Here is a 17599-nt window from a genome sequence, read left to right on the forward strand (position 1 = left end):
GCCCATGCTGGGCATGGAGTCAAAGCTATACAAAAAGGAAAAAAGAAGCAGCAGCATAATTTTGAAAAGCTTGGTTTCTCTTCAGCAAAAGGGTGGTGTAAGTACCCAAATCTGTGAGAGCTTGCAGCTCTTACTTTATACAAACTGATCTAAAATTCACTGTATCACAGTGGTATGCTTACTTCTTGTGCTTCTCTATGAACAGTTTTACAGTTTTTCGAATTTAATCTTCTTAGTCCCACGCAGACATATCGAGCTATTAATACTTCATTTTTTGGGACAGAAGCTGTATTCTTTTGGAGTCTCTCTTTGTGGCTAAATTCAACTACATTTCCATTGTTCTCCAGAAATCTGTGTTAAATAGCAATGAGTTTCTTGATGTCCTCAGAAATCAGCCCCGTCAGTGTGTGTTCTTCTAGGAAAGCTGGTCCAACTCTTCCGGAGAATATATTCCCATGAGATAGAGGGGACACTTGGGGCTTCTCAGTCTCATCTGAAGAGAATAACAATATTGTCCATGTTGTGTTTAGAGATCTCTACCAGTGATCTCTTCTAGCTAGTCTAAAAATTTCTTCAGTTTAAATACCTGGTAATTTATGAAGTCCTTCAGATTTTTTTAAGCTGTAAAATGAAAACCCTCAATCTTGAGCTAAAAGTAGAATAAGAAAAAAGTGAATGACTGTTTATTAGTGCTAGTGACTTTAGAAATTAAAGGCCCGTTCATGACAACAGAAATGTCAACAAGGGGCATTCTTGCTTTCTTGGCTGTTGTGTGTGATTGCAATGAATTATTTTGGCTGTAGCCCACTTGGATGACACTGCAGTTAACAGCTTGAAAAAGCCAAGTGCCCATAAATAGGCTAAATTTACAGGTGATTTAACAACTCCAGGTTACGAATTGGAACAGAAAAGTGTCTATTTTCAGGAGACAAATATTTTGTAGTAAGTGTTCTAATGGAGTGGAATCCCATCCTAGAACTATGCCAGGAAGTCTGCCTGATTTTTGGAATGATTTCTTGGATCAGATGTTTTCCATGGTCTTGGAGATAGAAAATAGTTTGATACTTAAACTACCTGGAAAGAATGAGATTCCTGTGGCTGCTGGGGTAATTGGTGATCCAGAGCAGAAAGAGAATAGTTTAACAAATTAGGCTAGATGAATCCGCGTTTGTACACACATATGGGCTCTCCTAGTTATTTCAGTGCTTTGCAGCTTTTAATATGCATTACACCCATAAAGAGACACTCAGCTTTGTCCTGACCTAACACAGGGTTAGCATCCCATTGAAGCCTTGCGATGGCCTGAAAGGATCAGTCATCATGGTGTCTGTTCTGGATTCCTTCATCAATGTCAGTCTTGGTATTTTACCCCGTGATCGCAGTATTTACTTTCTTGACTTCTGATTCAACAAAATTACCTTTTTAAAAACTGTTCTAGATTTAGAGTCATCAAGGAAGCTCTACCTGTTTGCTAATTTCAAGTGATTAATTATAGTTATAAATGGATTTTATTTCTGATTCAGACTTCTTTATTTTGGTCCCCAGCATGCACTCTGACATAATTGGCCTTCAGATACAAGCGTAGCTCTTTATTACATATTTAGAAATACCTCTTTCTCAGTTTCATTAACTTACACATATTTAACATGATCAAGAGACAACACATTAGTATGTAAAAACATGTTTAACATCAGCTTACACTGATGCTCCCTTCACACCCCCGTGCAGCCAGTCTGTTCAGAATCGCTTCCTTCACAGCATGACCGAAATATTCCCTGGTCAGCGGGTGGAGCCCTAGGGGTTGCTGGGGAGGGACCGCAGTTCCACAGTCCTTGTCTGTCTCCTTTGTTCATCCTGGTTGAGCAGGCAGAAATTCCTGGGTTTTGGGCGTGCTGCCTGTTGCCAAACCTCCAGCCTCTCGTACTGACGGGGTGTGCTGGGGGCTGAACGTGGGGCTCTCTCCAGAGCCTGGGTTTATGCTGTCGTTGCAGTGCAGGAATGATGGTCCCCAGGTAAGTGGCCTCTCCTCAGTCTCCGATCCAGTTGTAGGCCTTGAGCTTTGAATGGTAATTTGCTCTTGGTTTTGAGATAGTTGTGATGTTTTGCTGACATCTTAAGATTAAAAACATTATTTCTGAAATACCTATAAATATGTCTGTTATGTTATAGGCTTTTGAGCTAGCGACTGGAGATTATTTGTTTGAACCACACTCTGGTGAAGACTATTCCAGGGATGAAGGTATGAATCTTTTGAGATATATGAGTTTTTGTATATTTTCGCACTCCTTTTAAATTTCCAGTGAGTGTACAGTGGGGTTAAGTTTTGTATTTGAGTGAACTGTTCGTACACATTGTTTTCAGAATATAAATATGATTTTTTTCTTTTTAGTTTTAAGTTCCATCACTAGCAATGGGTGGGCAAAAACTCCCTTCTGCAGATACTCATCTACTTAACAACTGCCTGAAGGAATTAAACTGCCCTTCTTGTAAGATTGCATATGTGTGGAAACCTGGTTGAGAATAACAACATTTTAGTTTAGAAAAGAAATGACAGATTTGAACTTTATAGTATTTTCTCTTTATAAGAGTGACACTGGAATAATGTTTACATTATGTATTTTTATTTGAATTAGGCAATTACTAATTTTTTTTTTAAATCAGAATTAACTCCTGCTTCCATCTGTATACCTGTCCATTTTCATGCTTGTTTGCTTGTAAATGCTCTTTGCAGTGGTAATGTGGGCATCATTCATTGTTCCTAAATGCTACTAATGATGCCAGAGCTCTGCTGATCCTGGAAACCTCTGCATGGATTTGCTGCAAACATTGTTGATTTGAAACTATTTCTGATTTTTTACTAATTCCAGTTTCTTTCCTCTTCTTTTTTATCCCATCCTTTCCCTGCCCCTTCCACTCCCGTATCCTTTTTTTCTCTCCCTCATAGACCACATAGCACACATCATAGAGCTGCTAGGCAATATCCCAAGGCACTTTGCTCTATCTGGAAAATATTCTCGGGAATTCTTCAATCGCAGAGGTAGTACCTCTTCTTTTTGAAAGGTGCCGTGATGCAGACAGAAGTGGAATTGCTGTTGCTGGTTGTAGCATGTCCCACTGAGGAGCATTTACTGAAATCACACAACAAAAATTTCTTTTTGAAAAACAAAATACACAGGAATCTGTGGCAATTTTTTTTTTAAGCTAAATGTTCTGAAAAATAACTATTGATACATTTTAAATTACATAGCAAAACTTGTTTGTAGCAGCTGATACTCAAATGTTTTGAGAAGGAAGTTTTGCTGAAAGTATCTTTCCAAATTAGCCACTGAGCAGTGTGCACGTGTCTTTTTTGCCAGGATCTATCTATTTCTGTCTGTACCGGGCCAGTGTTAGTGTGTGCATGCAATGTACTGATTAAACTGTTGTATGTTTCTGTTTTGCTGGCAATGTTCTCCAATGCAGACCACATAGCATTGATCATTGAACTGCTGGGAAAAATCCCTCGAAAATACGCTATGTTGGGGAAATATTCCAAGGAGTTTTTCACCAAAAAAGGTAACGGTATTTATGCAACACTAATTTAAAGCATAATGCTATCCAAAAGGAGAATATGTTCATTTATGGGTACTGAAGAAATACATCCATTTAAATGGAGAGTTCTTACTAAAGAAGAATTTTGGTGTAAACTTGACTTTCTGAGAAAAGCCACAATTTGCAGTATTCGTTTCAATATTTCATTTAAAATTCATTTTGGGATGTACTCAACAAAGTGTGGATGTTAACAAATGTCTGTGTGAATCTGTTGTCCAATGTTCATGTAAATGTATGGAATCAAGTGATGCATAGCTTGTAATGTGATGGAAAATCATGTCAGCTGCTTTTGATCATATATAGTGGTCCAGCAAATGCTACTGATAAGGAATAACTGGAGTGGGAAGGGAATACCTGAGCAATAGGTACACAGCTGCGTGCAGTCAGTCCTCACACTCATAACCTCACTGAACAGAGAGCGTGCAGAAAAGATCGCTCTGTGACAGAGCGGTGGAGAAAGCTGCTCTGCTGTGCACTGTGCTGTCTCACTTCAAACACTCTGAATTACCGTAATGCCTGAGTGCCACAGCCATAGGCAATGACTTAGCTGTGTTTGGCGTTGTTCAGAAGTGCAACCCCTCTGAAAATAAAACCCTTGTCAATTACTGTAAGAAAGTAATTAATCTGAGCAAATGCACTGGGCCTTACGGTTCTTTTATCTTTTTGTACTTTGTCTTTGCTCAGGCTGCTCTTTAAGACAGGCTTTTGACACGTGAGGGAATGCGGTCATGCTTTCAAGTGTCTTTTGTCCCATCAGTGTATGAGACAGCACTGTGTTGTATTGATGGACGGGGTATGTCAGGAGCATCCCATTACGGGGTGGGGGAACATCTGGGGCCATCGACTGCAGCTGGCAAGCGCGCTTTCCTGCTGAACAGCGCCGTGGCTTCCCTCTTGCCCGTGACTCCACATGCCTGAACACACAGCTTGTCAGCAGGGCCAGTGCCAGCCAGCCGACCAGCTGCATCGGGCACGTGGGGTGCCGGGGGGGCTGAGGCCGCGGCGCTGTGCTGTAAGAGGTTGGGGTCATGAGGCAGGAGACAATCCAGTGATTCATCCCCCCTTGCATGAGAGCCGCCTGTTCTGTGCGTGGATATTTCTGGTATAGCAGGGACCTCTGCATGCCTTTGTTGACTTAAGAAGGATGTAATGGCGTCAAACGCGGTGCGAAGAAGGGCAACAGTGATGATCAAGGAGATAGAGCAAATGCCATTTGGGGGAGTCTAAAACGCCTGGGGCTTTTTGGTGTGGAGGGGAGAAGGGTGCTGGAGGAATAATAAAGGTTTACAAAATTGGGAAGTCAGTGGATAAGCTGAAAAGAGAGCTGTTGTTTGCCAGCACCCGCCATATGAGAGCTGGGGGACACCCAGTGAAACTTGCAGGGGGTGGCTTTAAAACAAGTGCTTTCCTACACAGCAGGCAGTGAGCTTCAGGAGCCTGCTGCCACGGGGCTTGTAGAGAGAGGCTGTATCAGCAGGCTCAAAAACAATCTCGTGTTAACTGAGATGAACAAACTGAGGGCTGACACGTCGTAAATGTATAAATCAGTAAAAGGCTGGGCAGGAGGTACCCTCCGGCACCCCCCAACAGGGATTGCAGCTGCTGGAGTGAGCGCAGGGCCTGCAGAAGGGCTCCTCTGCCCGCCTCCCCTACCCCTTCCTGTGGCCACTGTCAGAGGCAGGTACTGAATTAGAAAGACCCCTCAGCCAGACCCCCCCTTAAAGCATATCTCATGTTCCTAATTTTCACTTTACACCAGATGGGATGGCATTTTCTAGTGATGTCATAGAACCTTAAAATGACCTAACAGTTTTACAATAACCACAGTGTTTGTGGCGCAGAGAAAAGGGCACTTTGTAAAATTCCTGCAAAGTGAGTTTCATATGCTTCCATGAGCATCTTCCACTGCAAAGTGTCACTGTTGTCCTCTAGGGCCTGAACTTCAGTGACATTCCTCAGAGGCACCATCTGCTGTGGCTCTGGGTGGGATTTAAGCACTTCAAAAGACTTGGTTCACCCACCACACAAAATGTAAGCGCACATTTGCTGTGGAAGCTTAAGTAGACTGGATCCCACCTGTTCTACTCAGAAAATCTCAAGTGCAAGACGAGGGAGTAATAGCCCAAGCTGTGTTTTCAGATCATACCAGTTACTCTGGTATGCAAGTCAGGAAAACTGGATTGCTTTGTGGAGGAAAAATGGAGGTGGTGAGTTTCCTGCTCACTTATTTGAGATTTTTTTTTCATTGAATTGGGCACCAGATACCTTTTTCCTGGCCACCCCAGTACTGCCAGCCTCTCTGGAGCCCCCAGGAGGTATTTGCATTTGATGGGCTGGCAGGAAATGGAAAGGCTAAATAGTTGGCCAGCAAGCTGCTGCATTTTGTACTCATCTGCTTGTGGCCTGAGCACCTGAGATCAGAGGCCATGTAGTACAGGCCTGAGGCTCTTCTGAAAATTTCATGCTGTGGTGTAAAGGTGGGCTTAGAAATCTGACTGTAGCCTTCTATTTTGAAAACATCAGCCTTGGGTGAAAATCAAGAAATCACTATTTGGGTGTTGCTTCTGTCCATAAGCAAGTTCAACCTCAGAGAGAAGCTTTAAACATTTGAATTGTTCCACTGAAGTCACAGGCACAAAAGGAAAGGTGTTGTCAACTAACAAGTTTACAGGTATGTGTTCCTTCTTAGTAATTGCCTAAAGCAGTTTGTGACATTCAAATAGGAGGGTGCATTTCAAAAAAGGAAAAGAATTTATAAGTTACTTAGTCACTATAACACAAATGCTCACATACTTTTTTATACGGTCTCATCTTGATTGAGCCCAGTAATAACTCCACTGAGTCCTTTTCTCCAGTGCCTTCATGGAAGCTATTTTGCCTGTAAAAATGATTAATATGTTTTAGCACTAAAACTTAAAACCCTTTTGTTTTTTCTAGACCGTGGTCCCTTTCATTTTTTTTCTGGTATTTGCTAGCCCTGTTTACTTGTGAACTAAACCTGTGCAAGATGCTGGCTAGGTACTGGCTTTGCCTGTTGGAAGTTGTAACAAGGAAAAGCACTGCTGCTTATTTACCATCCTGGAAGGAAGGAGAGGGCTCTCCTCCACCTCCCTCGCTTCCATGTACTGTACCGTGGGGCCTCACCAGCAGTTCTTGTATTAGTTCTCGGGAGCACGTCCTCAAAATACATAGTAGCAGATTATATCCCACTGCTGCTTCCCCAGTCCTTCACGTCATCTGTTTCTTACTGTTCAATAATCCATCCTCCTCTTCCCTGGTGACACATCTTAAATTTGTCTCTGACAAATTTCATAGACTAGCTCTGTTTTTTTGTATTACGGTCAGCAGAGAAAGCTTTAAATAGCATCTTCCCCCCGCCACAGGTCCTTCAGAAATTTCTTCCTTCTGACTCAACATTCCATTTTTCAGAGGGTCCGTTACTGCCTCCGCTTTGGCCACAGGGGTTTTGCAGTTCTGACAACTCCGTTGTCCTCTCTGGATATTTCCTGTGTGCTTCACTATCAAAAATCTAAATAAAGAGCTTCTGTTAAGAAGTTTTCACTTACTATTACATTTTTAGCACTTCTTTGAAAATTCATGTTAATGCCCTGAGTACTGATGCTGTCAAACCGGTGGGCCTGTGCTTTTCATTTCTCCCTTACTTACAGGTACTGCCTTCCTGTCCTCCAACTACATGGTACAAACCTCATGAACTAGATGAAAATACATGTTGCCGGACACCTCGATTTCCTGTGCTGCTCTCCAGTGCTTTAGGATGGAAATGAGATGGACCTAACACATTAAAATAAATTCTTTGAGTTTTTTGTCCACCTCACTTGCCTTTTACTTTGATACCATGGTCAGCGTTATGATCTTTATTGAAAACCGAAGCCCTAGTTTAATTCTTGCCCCCCCCCCCCCCCCCCCCGATAATTTTTACTGTATCCCATCTTCTTAAATGCTTTTACAATCTTCACGGAATTTCTTGTGGAAAACTTAAGCCCTTAGTGCTAAAAGAGTTTGTTCCTCAGCAGAAAACCACCACAGAATATTGTGCTGCACAGGGTGTGCTGGTCTTCGCTTGGGTATTTCAAGTTTAGCTTCCACTTTACAAAATAAGGAGTACTCAAACAGTATGAACTTGCCTTCCACAGTGACACCGGGAGACTCATCTTGCAATGTTACTTTATACAATTTGAGGGAGGAAGGATGCCTAAAACGATTTAATTTGAATACAAAGGTGAAGACAGCGCTGTATGGAAACACAGACTCTCCCAAAGCTAGTCTAGTATGGTCAAATTATTATGGCAATTCTTACAATGAATGCTGTAAGCTGGAGAAGCTAAGGACACGGCCTGCTTTTTTTTTTTTTTAGCCTTTTTTTGCTTGCAGTCAATAACAAGTCACTATTTTCTATTGCTGTTTGGCAATATTTGAGTTTATGTGTTCCTATTAGATAGTTTGCTACCTGTTCTTGTTAGTAGTCACCAATACACACTTCTGGAAACCTTCAAAAGGGTAAGATTTTTCAGCAGTTAAATTTCGGAGTTGCACAAAGATTTTGAAGGGCTGAGAGTAAGCCTGGAAATGAATCCACTTCTCCGAGATGTGCTGTCCTTTCTGTACATTCATACAGACAGTATGGGCCCAAAGCAGAGCCCTTTTTTGTTTGATTTGTGGGTACTGATGAGACACGCTTGTACTGTAAATGTGCAGACATAAACTGGCAGGATACACCCTCTGCTTTCATTCGTCTGTCTTGGTACTCCTCGTACCCTGTGAGATGGAAGGGGGACAATGGGCCACCTGTGGGCAGTAGGTCTTGACTTCCTATTACCAGCAGGTCTCTTTCTTGTGCAAGTGATCGACCGTTTGCACACTTGCTCTTTTGGGGTCTTTCTGGTAGCACTTAGAGAGCTGCTTTTTCAAGTGTTGCACCCTGCCTAGAACCTTCTGCTGCCTCAGGCAGCAGGAGCGTGTCCTGCTGGGCCTCTGGCGGTTCTGATCTATTGCATTCAGATGCTCAGACTCTCAGAGCACTCTGAAGACACGGGTTTCTTCTGCCCTGGAACTCTGTAGCCACAGGGGTGTACAGAAACTCAGACCTGCACGCTGATGTTTGATGGCATTTTATCAGCAGTAGATTACAGCCAGGGACAACAATCAAGTTGCCAAGCCACCTAGCTTAAAAATAGTATGGCCGGCATGCCGCCATACTGGAGGGTGGGTGTAGCGTGCTTGTGAAGCTATGGGTGAGTCATGTTCAGCTTCCAGTATTGGGTGAGAACCCATCACCTTCCTCAGCAGCTCGGGGGACATCGCAGAATCACCACAGGGGCCTCTCAAGCGCTTTTTGTAGCGTCACATGGAGACTGTCTGGCTCAGATACTTGCCTGGGAAGAAGGGAGTTGGCAACAGAGGAGAGAGGGAACAGCCAGAAGAGTCTTTTCTTCCCTATCATGCCGGATGATGTGTGGATAGATCTGGATAATATTGCTGGTTTGAATGGCAGAAGGGCTCTTGCCTCCTTCGTTTGTTTTGGTCTGAAACGCGTTGCCAGGTTGGCCGTATGCCCCTTCTTTGATGGAACTCAAATCTTGCAGCTGCTGCTACCGTTTGTGTTGGTGGTTGGTTGAAGGAGATGTCGGCAGCAGCAGGTGCTGCCTTCTCAGGAAGGATTCAGACCAAGCCTCTTGGAGGTGTTGGGAGATGGAGCAGAATCTCCGAGTGCCAAACCTCTGTGCTTGGCTTGGGTGGGATGAATCACTGCTCTGCTGCATTGTAGCAAATGCCACAGTGAGGCACTGACCTGTGTTGCAAGACCTCCATCTTAGGATTGGAGCAGTTTGTGTAAAATTTGGGTTCGTTGGCTGATAAGAAGGAAAGGCCTGTGGTGTTCTTTGCCCAAGGCATGAGCATGCGTGTGAATGAGTGCCTTGGTGTGGAGGAGGCAGAATGAAGGCAGCAGGAAAAATCAGAAATGATGCATACAGTGGAGTCCAGGTGTGACACACAGTTTGCTGTAGGTATGATTTCTTGGTTTTGACATCGGACATACTCATCTCCTTTGAGGACCTCAAGCAAGCTCGCAATGTGCTGCCCTTCCTAAATAATGATTCTCAGCCTGGTCAAGGTGCTGTGAATGCAGAGTGGGAGAAAAATGAAACAGGGATTAGTCGCTAACAGGGATAATGAGGTATTTTTCTAATGCTAGTAATATTTCTGTTTGCAGGAGAACTCCGACACATTACCAAGCTGAAACCTTGGAGTCTTTTTGATGTGCTTGTGGAGAAGTACGGTTGGCCTCATGAAGATGCTGCACAGTTTACAGATTTCCTGATCCCCATGCTAGAAATGGTCCCAGAGAAACGTGCTTCAGCTGGAGAATGCCTTAGGCATCCGTGGCTGAATTCTTAGCAGAATCTCCCAGCTGTAAAAAAAGCCAGCAACCACTTTCCAATGCATCGGACCTAAATGGTGACTGTCACCAGTTCTTTAGCAGGATCACACGTGAGCTGGCTTCAATCCTCAGACCTTTATTTTGCTTGAGGTACTGTTTGACATTTTGCTTTTTGTGCACTGTGTTCTTGGGGAAGGGTAGTCTTTTTGTCTTCGGCTAGTAGTTTACTCACCCACTTTCTTCAGAAAACACTTAACGTGTCTTTAAGCATTGTTTCTTGTGTTGTGTGGCATTCAGATGTCAGATTTTTGAACAAAGGAAACTTCCCCCCATGTGTTTTGGCAAGTTTTGTAACTATTTATGAAAAAAAAAAAATATTTTAGCTGATGCATATTATATAATTTACAAGCGTAAGAAATCTATCAAGTCAGAACTGAGTTACGGCGAGGAATTGTACAATTTTATCTTCCGGCAAAGGGACGTCATTCTTGTATTATAGTGTATGTAAATGCACCCTGTAAATGTTTATTGCCATTTAAATATGGGACTGGGGACTCAACTTGAGAGTAAAGCGACTAAGTTTTAGAGAGCTTTATAGCAAACCAATTGCATGTAGTGGACTTTAAACTGCTTTAAGGAATTGTGTAAACTTTCTATTCTGTAGCAGTTCCCGTTCATTGGATTTTAAACAAAGTGGCTCTGGTTTACAGGATTTCATTCCCCAAACGGCACTTTAAAGGAAGGCTAGACTTCTTTCTAATAAAGTATGCATTATCATTTAGCACTCCCTTTTAGAACTTTTGCCTATTTTAAGTGCTTTTAAGAGAAGAAAAATAGCAATTTCCCTTACAATGTGATAGTGAAGACATGGTACCATATGGTGTTGCCTTTTTATAAGCACTGTAAGTTGTACTATACCTTAAGAAAAAAACAAAAAATTAAAAGTCGAGCATGAGAACCACTCTCTGTGTAGAATTACTGATCTTTTATAATAAAAGTGTGTGCTTGGCATCAGTTAAGGAAGGATATAGCTGCAGATATTTACAGTGCAGTGGGTCAAATAATCCAAGCAGCAAGATCATGCTCATTCCATTCATAGCTTTACATGTTTCTAAAACAAATTGCACTAGCTTTATTCTTTCCCATAACTAGACATACGATTACCTGTTGTAAGTTGCACGCAACAATTACGTGTTTCCTAGGAAAAAAAAAGCTGCATAGGCTGAAGCTTATAGGCAATACAGATTTTAGAATGTACAGTACGGAGGTGTGTTTTGGCCTCTTTTAGAAGTCAGTGGGATGAATGTAAGCTTACTTCTGATCTTCATGTAACTACGGTGCCACTTTTTTCTTGACTTTGTCCATATGGAATTTATTCACATGCCTTTGCAATAACTAGATTGTGAGAAGATAGCCCCATGCTGTAACAATAACCAGTTGTTTGAGGTGCTTGCAGTTGTCTAATTAAAGTGTTTTGTTTTTTCAGACAGTGTGCTGGTCATTGGAATCTTTGCTAGCCATGACTCTAACCGTTTGTTTGCTAGAGGTCTGTGCCGTGGTGGTGGGCGGGGGGGCTGGTTTAGCCTGGCCAAAGGGACAGGCAGCTTTCTGTGTTAATTTATAAAGTATGTCACCTGGTGTAAATCGGAGTATCCTGAAGGGTAATGTGGCATGGGAGGCTGTAAGTGGTTGCTAGGTGAAACATGACAAAACCAAAAAAGAAGAGGATTTCGTGCAAGGTGTTTAACTACTATAAACAAGCAAGTGATTACCCCATCCCCAATAGGCTGGTGCAGCCATTCTTCCAAAAAGAAACTGCAAAGCCACCAGAGCGTGACACACCCGCATGGGTCGGGAGAAACTCACCCACCTGCCGAGGCCCTGCCAGCAGCTGGGTTTCAGTCTTCACCCTCCAGGCCCTGAGCACCTCACATGGGAACAGCTTTTCACGGCCCCATGGACGAGGCTGGTGAGAAGGACGATGCCACACTGGACTCCAGAGATAGAGGTAAAAATTATGTTCGGCTTCACACCTGGCCTAACCAGTCATAGTGCCTAATTGCTTCAACTAATTGGAAGCTTGTTCTTGAGTACATAGAGGAGACTAGCACTTGAATGAAACACTGGTTCAAGTGCAAACCTAGTGAGGTGAGTAACCATCCAGCGCCTGTTGCTTGGCCATGGCAATACAAGGGAATGGGGGGAGCCTCATGCAGTACCGGTCCTGTTGTGCGACCCAGCGTTTCAGCTCCTTATGCTGCTCCGAGACCTGACCCCCTACAGCGTGTATTTTATGCTCTCTTGTACTTGAGATGATGTAATGACCTACTTCATGGAGGGATGGAAGGGGGTCAGGACAACCAGATTTGAACTTTGGGCTGTAAAGGGTGATGCAGATTTCTTCAAAATCGGTGTCCGAGCAGCCACATAGTATGGGTTGGGTTTTCTTGCTGTTGTTGATGGCCTAATCCCATGGTTCCACTCCATGCTAGTGCAAAACCTGGTGTACTCCATACAAGGTGTGTTTTCCATGGCCAGCAGCTGTTCAGGAAGCTACTATTCTTACTAATAAAATCTTTCAATAATTAGAGGCAAATTAGAATTTGAAGTAGTGCCAATTTTTTTCTACATGTTAAAAAGAATTGCTGCCTTTTCTCAGTGAGTAGGAACAGCTGCTTCCCATCCTATTCCATGTCAGGTTTCCTTGCACACTGATTTCCTTTGGTTCTGAGGTGGAGCCATGGGGCACAGGCCTGTTCGGGAGCAGAATTTAGAGCAGTCACTGCTGAGGTGTAAGTTATAGAGTAACTCTGCACCTGGCAAGTGCAACCCAGCACTGTTAGAGCTGCTGCTGTTCAGCAGCAGGAATAAACGACCTCCTTTTTAAAAAAAAAAAAAAAAAAAGCTACACAATTGGTAAAATTCCATACCCCATTGTAGCACCACTCACTTGGGTCACCTTTTTTGATGAATGGGAAGTGCTGCAGGGCAGGGTGGGCAGTGATGAGAAAGGCTGCATTAGAAGTAGTTCAGCTTATTTTTAAACATTCTGGAAAGCATGATGAGGCTTTGGTCCCCAGGCCCTGCAGATCTGCTAGAGAGGGGAAAAAGATCTGCTAGAGGGGGAAAAGGGGAATGTGTACAGCATGCAGGTGGGTAAGTGGTCTGTAACCGAGGTCACAATGATGGGTCTGGTAACAGCTTTGGCACACAGCAGTGCTGGTATGCTAGTACTGCATAACACATCACTACCCCCTTAACCTATCCATAAACTGATGCAAGATCCTGCTGTGCTTGGAGCCATCTTTCCTCACCTCTAGACCCAGCAGGGGAAACACCCCCCCCTCCTACAGCCAGTTCCACATCTCTGTGCTACAGCAGTGGACCCAACAGCTGGAACGAACGTGCAGGGATGTGAACAGCCTCATGCTGACAGGGACAGGGTGTTTGTTTTACATGCTTGAGGCCACTTCCCTGAAGACATACCACCCTTTCAGGACAAGTAGTTAAAACTGACATAATTGTGATTTATTAACATGAATTAAAATGCCCAACCAGTGCTGCAATGTGACAGTATATTAAAAAAAAAAAAATTAAAGATCATATACTGTACTACTTTCACAAAGATCACACTTTTTTTGCAAAAGAGACTTATTATATACAATACTATATCAAATGAAAGAAGCTTTAAGCAATTTTACAAGCAAAAGAAATACAGTATTTACAGCACTCGTCAGAGACATTAGAAACAGTCTATACATTAAATTACAATTTCTGCAAATAACTGATGAAACAAAATGCCATGTCCACACCAAAACTATAAAAAGTTGTATTGCATTGTTTTCTATCTATGCACACAAAGAACTGTTGACAGAAGAAAATGAAAAAAAAAAAAAATTGTTAGTGCCATCACTTAGCCTGTGTACTTACTTAATTACATATGTATAAAAGTAATATAGAAAACATTCACTAAATGAATTTAACTGCAACAATAAAATTTTAAAGATTATGCAGCATCAAACCTACTGCCAGAAAAAACAGCTGGAATGTTCACTTACAAATAAAAAGAAATACCTAATACTGGCTTAACAGCACATTTTCAGGAATTTTAAAAAGCAAAAAAATGGAAAGAATACAATGAAAGAGCACTGGTGTTCGCTTTTATACAAAGTATCATGTACAAGCTTTAAAAAGTACCTTGAACAGGTACATATGAAATATACACAGTTTATATTACAGAACATTTTAAAAATGTTTAGAATTAAAGGGATCCATTTTAATGCCACCCTGAACCATGGTAATTGTTCTGAAAAGTGGGCGGCACCTGTGCTCTGTGAATGGGGATCTGTCCAGGCACCGGCGACGCCTGCTGTGGCCCTTGCACTCCGTGGGGAAGGGTGACAGAGCCAGGGTGAGGGCAGAACCCCGATGCAGTGGGTGTTGCGATACTGTTTGGTCCTTGAGGTTGGATGTGAGGACCCTGACCAGGGAGTGGGCAATGAGGTCCTGTTCCAGCAGGCTGATGTTGAGGTCCAGGTCCTAGCGTCGTGTGATGCGGGGCTTGTGGGGAATAGGAGGACACGCTCGTGTGAGCGTTTGAAGGAAAATGGGGAGGTCCTTGATGAGAGGGGTGGTGTAACCCTTGTGCTGATGCTGGGTGATGGCCCGAGCCCATAACATTGGCAGGTGGGGGTGGAGGCGGGGGAGGTGCCGAGTTTACAACATGCTGGTGTTGTGCTTGCAAACCTTGGTGTCCGGTCGAAGGATGGGGAGGTTGGTGGTGCGGGAGAGGACCCGGTGGCGGAGGCGGCGGTGGCAAATGGTGACCAGCAGCTTGAGAATGAATGTGCGATCCAGGAGCTACCGCCACGGCGTGAACTGGACCAACGACGTGTGCTACAGAGTGCTGCTGATGAGTACTTTGCTGCTGTACAAGGTGAGGTCCCGGAGCAGGTGGCGGGGGAGGAGGAGGTGGAGCAGCAGACACCGACGCCTGGTGATGAATACTGGGGTTCTGAGACGGCAAAAAATGCCCTGCAGTTACATGGTGTCCCGGCACCGTTGGCTGACCCGCAGTGCCAGGAAGTGCTTGGTTTGGTCCAGATGAAAACACAGTCTGTTGGGGTATGCTGCCCTTCAGCTGACTGTAACTCTGAAAGTTTCCAGAGGGCTGCTGGCTTTGATAGTAAGTAGAAGAAGGGGGTGGGGGGGGGCGGGGGAGGTGGTGCATTGCTGTTCAAATTTTGTTGGTTAAACTGGCTGTAAGAAGCTGAAGATTGTCCTGAAGTTGTCTGAGTGAACAGGGGTCCACTGGCCTGCTGCTGATTACTGGGCTGAAGGGTTGGTGCTGCCGGATAGAAGTTTCGGTGCGTTTCCCTCTGGGGCGTTCCAACTTGAGGTGACTGTGGATGATGAGGTCTGTATGGAGATCCCAGCTGCTGCGAGTGAGGCTTTGGTGAAAGGTAACCATGCTGCACAGGCGCGTGAGGTGTGGAGGACTTGGGAGGATTTTCTACGTGAGGCGAAGGGGGGCAATGCAGCTTCAGAGGTGTGGAAGGCAACTTCTGTGAAAGTTGCTCAGCAGAACTGCGCAGATGTGGTTGAGATGGATGACTTTTTGAAAGTGCTTGGATGTTGTTTGTCAGCTGTTTTTGTTGCAGCTCAGATTTTGGATGATTTGCGCATTCGGCCTCAGGTGCACTAGCTGCAGTTTCCCAGTGCGAATCTGGTTTTGTGGGTGTTTTCCCAAGCAACTGCGTTGAAGCTACAGGACTCGGTGAAGAGGGCTAGAATGAAAAGATAGTCAGTCAGTGCAAAACGTTCAAAATACTTGACTATGCGTGCATTAGAATGAAAGAACTTCTCAGAATATTGTTCTCTCCCCTGATGGTGAAAAAAAGTGTTGAGTCACAGGATATATATTTGGTATAAGAAAAACAGCGACAACAGAAAGCTTAAACTTAGGAAGACACTATTTTTAGCAAGTATTTATCAATCACTCTTCAAAGTCAAAGATGAGCAAGTGTATTTTAAAGTAGTAACAGAAATATGATCCATCAGGTTGGTCAGAATCTGTTATTTGTTGAAGTTTTAGATTTCTGAGTCTGAAAGAATTTCAGACAAGACCATTTACACAAATAAAGCAGTTTTCAGAGTGATTTAACGTTTTAAAACTGGCATAGTGCCAGCAGACTAAACATTACACCCTGAATTACTTCATTTAATACTGTACAGGCAGCTGTTCAACGTCCTTCTCTGTATCAGTGCCTCTACTGACAAACAGTGCCAAACCCTGGCATGCCAGTTCTTCAGCATTCACCCTGCAGAACTGCAGTGATACTGAATCCACTGATATAATCTCTTCTGTGTCTAGAGAACGTGAGATAATATATAAATAGGTACAGCTACTGAGAGAACAGAACATAAACCAACTTTTTAGTGTGTATGGACTACCACAAATATTCTTACAAATGTTTACCTATTTTGAATTATTACACAGATAGATGAACATGTATGTATGTAACCTAAGTAGTAAATCATGAGATTAACATTTTTTTAAGATGAATCAGAGATGTATGTACATATTCATATGCATATTATACAACACACATGCGTGCAAACATATGCACCTGCATACACTGTGCATTACCTTGCTTGCTTTTGACGGACTCCTGCAAGTCTTTTGTGAAGGATCTGGGGACGGACATTCAGAAGTAGGCTCTAGATTTTCAGGATCAGGTTCTACAAACATAAAGCAGAAACAAATATAAAAGTGGGAAAATCAAGTCTTTTGCAAAGATTGCTAAGCACTTTATATTTGACTTTAAAAGAGCTATTAAAGTTGTTGTAAGAGACTATTCAATACGTCAAGTGTCATACAAGGTCATCTGCTTACTGACCTTCCATAAATTCAGTGAAAGGGACCTTAAGCTGCAACTGGGAAATGAGATTTGAATGAGATGAAGGTGGAGACTGAACATGAGACGGTGAGCATGGGCTACAAGGTGATTCTCCCCCTACAGATGAAGCAGACCCAAACATAATATTAGAATAATTACGGACTACCATGGGGCAACTGGTTAGATTTATCTACCTTCAACATGATAAATCAACTCACCACTGTCCTTGTCTTTCCTATGATCACTGAGAAGTAAAGCTCTCTGATAACTTCGTTCTCTCACTTGTTCCACAGAGGTTGATGCAGTCCTGCATGAGAGAAGCACATTTTAAATTTAAAAGGATGTACTCCCCCAAATTTAGGACAATGTATATGCAAATACTGGGTCACAGAACTTTTACCATGTTGACTGCATGCAAGAGCCAAGTAACTGGTTGCACATAAGGAATGTGCCTTGTTAAGTATTTTGTATCTATTTTCTCTCACTTTAAATATACCAATTTCCTGCAACCTTGTTATATTACAAGAACTAACAATTCCTCTTAATGTGGAAACATCTGTAGTTCTGTGGGGGTTTTTTTATTTTTCTGAACAGTTGAAAAGTCAAAAACTACACTTCAAAAAATAAAGGTTGCAGGTGCTGCTTCATATTCTCCATCTGTAGAAAACTGTTTTCTTCCAAAGCTGGAAATAGCCTTTTTTTAAATTTT

General features: G+C 43.0%; 2 protein-coding genes and 1 long non-coding RNA gene across 7 annotated transcripts in view; 1 reads left to right on the forward strand and 2 right to left on the reverse strand.

Annotated features, from left to right (window-relative positions):
• Positions 1 to 11476, forward strand: part of SRPK2 (SRSF protein kinase 2) — a 148165-nt gene extending 136689 nt beyond the window's left edge. For 2 of the 4 annotated variants that reach the window (XM_052791032.1, XM_052791033.1), the window contains 4 exons: positions 2170 to 2239; positions 2945 to 3037; positions 3463 to 3555; positions 9824 to 11476. In XM_052791032.1, the coding sequence (XP_052646992.1) occupies positions 2170 to 2239; positions 2945 to 3037; positions 3463 to 3555; positions 9824 to 10008 (441 nt within the window). In that variant the 3' untranslated portion in view covers positions 10009 to 11476. The remainder of the gene's footprint in view (positions 1 to 2169; positions 2240 to 2944; positions 3038 to 3462; positions 3556 to 9823) is intronic. The other 2 variants (XM_052791034.1, XM_052791035.1) reach the window with 2 other exon arrangements.
• On the reverse strand, positions 1985 to 12195 carry LOC128143649 (uncharacterized). Of its 2 annotated transcripts, XR_008235837.1 has the most exons (5): positions 11862 to 12195; positions 9606 to 9727; positions 6385 to 6469; positions 3045 to 3128; positions 1985 to 2112 (listed from the first exon to the last, which is right to left on the reverse strand). It is a non-coding gene; the product is annotated as an uncharacterized LOC128143649 (long non-coding RNA). The 2 variants fall into 2 exon arrangements; XR_008235836.1 differs by lacking the exons at positions 9606 to 9727; positions 11862 to 12195 and having other exon boundaries at positions 6385 to 7469.
• Positions 12196 to 13504: 1309 nt separating this feature from the next.
• KMT2E (lysine methyltransferase 2E (inactive)) overlaps positions 13505 to 17599 on the reverse strand; it is a 66412-nt gene continuing 62317 nt past the window's right edge. The window contains 5 exon segments of the mRNA XM_052791031.1: positions 13505 to 15203; positions 15205 to 15777; positions 16641 to 16732; positions 16891 to 17007; positions 17109 to 17197. Of these exon segments, the coding sequence (XP_052646991.1) occupies positions 14268 to 15203; positions 15205 to 15777; positions 16641 to 16732; positions 16891 to 17007; positions 17109 to 17197 (1807 nt within the window). The 3' untranslated portion in view covers positions 13505 to 14267.

Source organism: Harpia harpyja, chromosome 6 (genome assembly GCF_026419915.1).
Source record: "Harpia harpyja isolate bHarHar1 chromosome 6, bHarHar1 primary haplotype, whole genome shotgun sequence".
NCBI classification, from domain to species: domain Eukaryota; kingdom Metazoa; phylum Chordata; class Aves; order Accipitriformes; family Accipitridae; genus Harpia; species Harpia harpyja.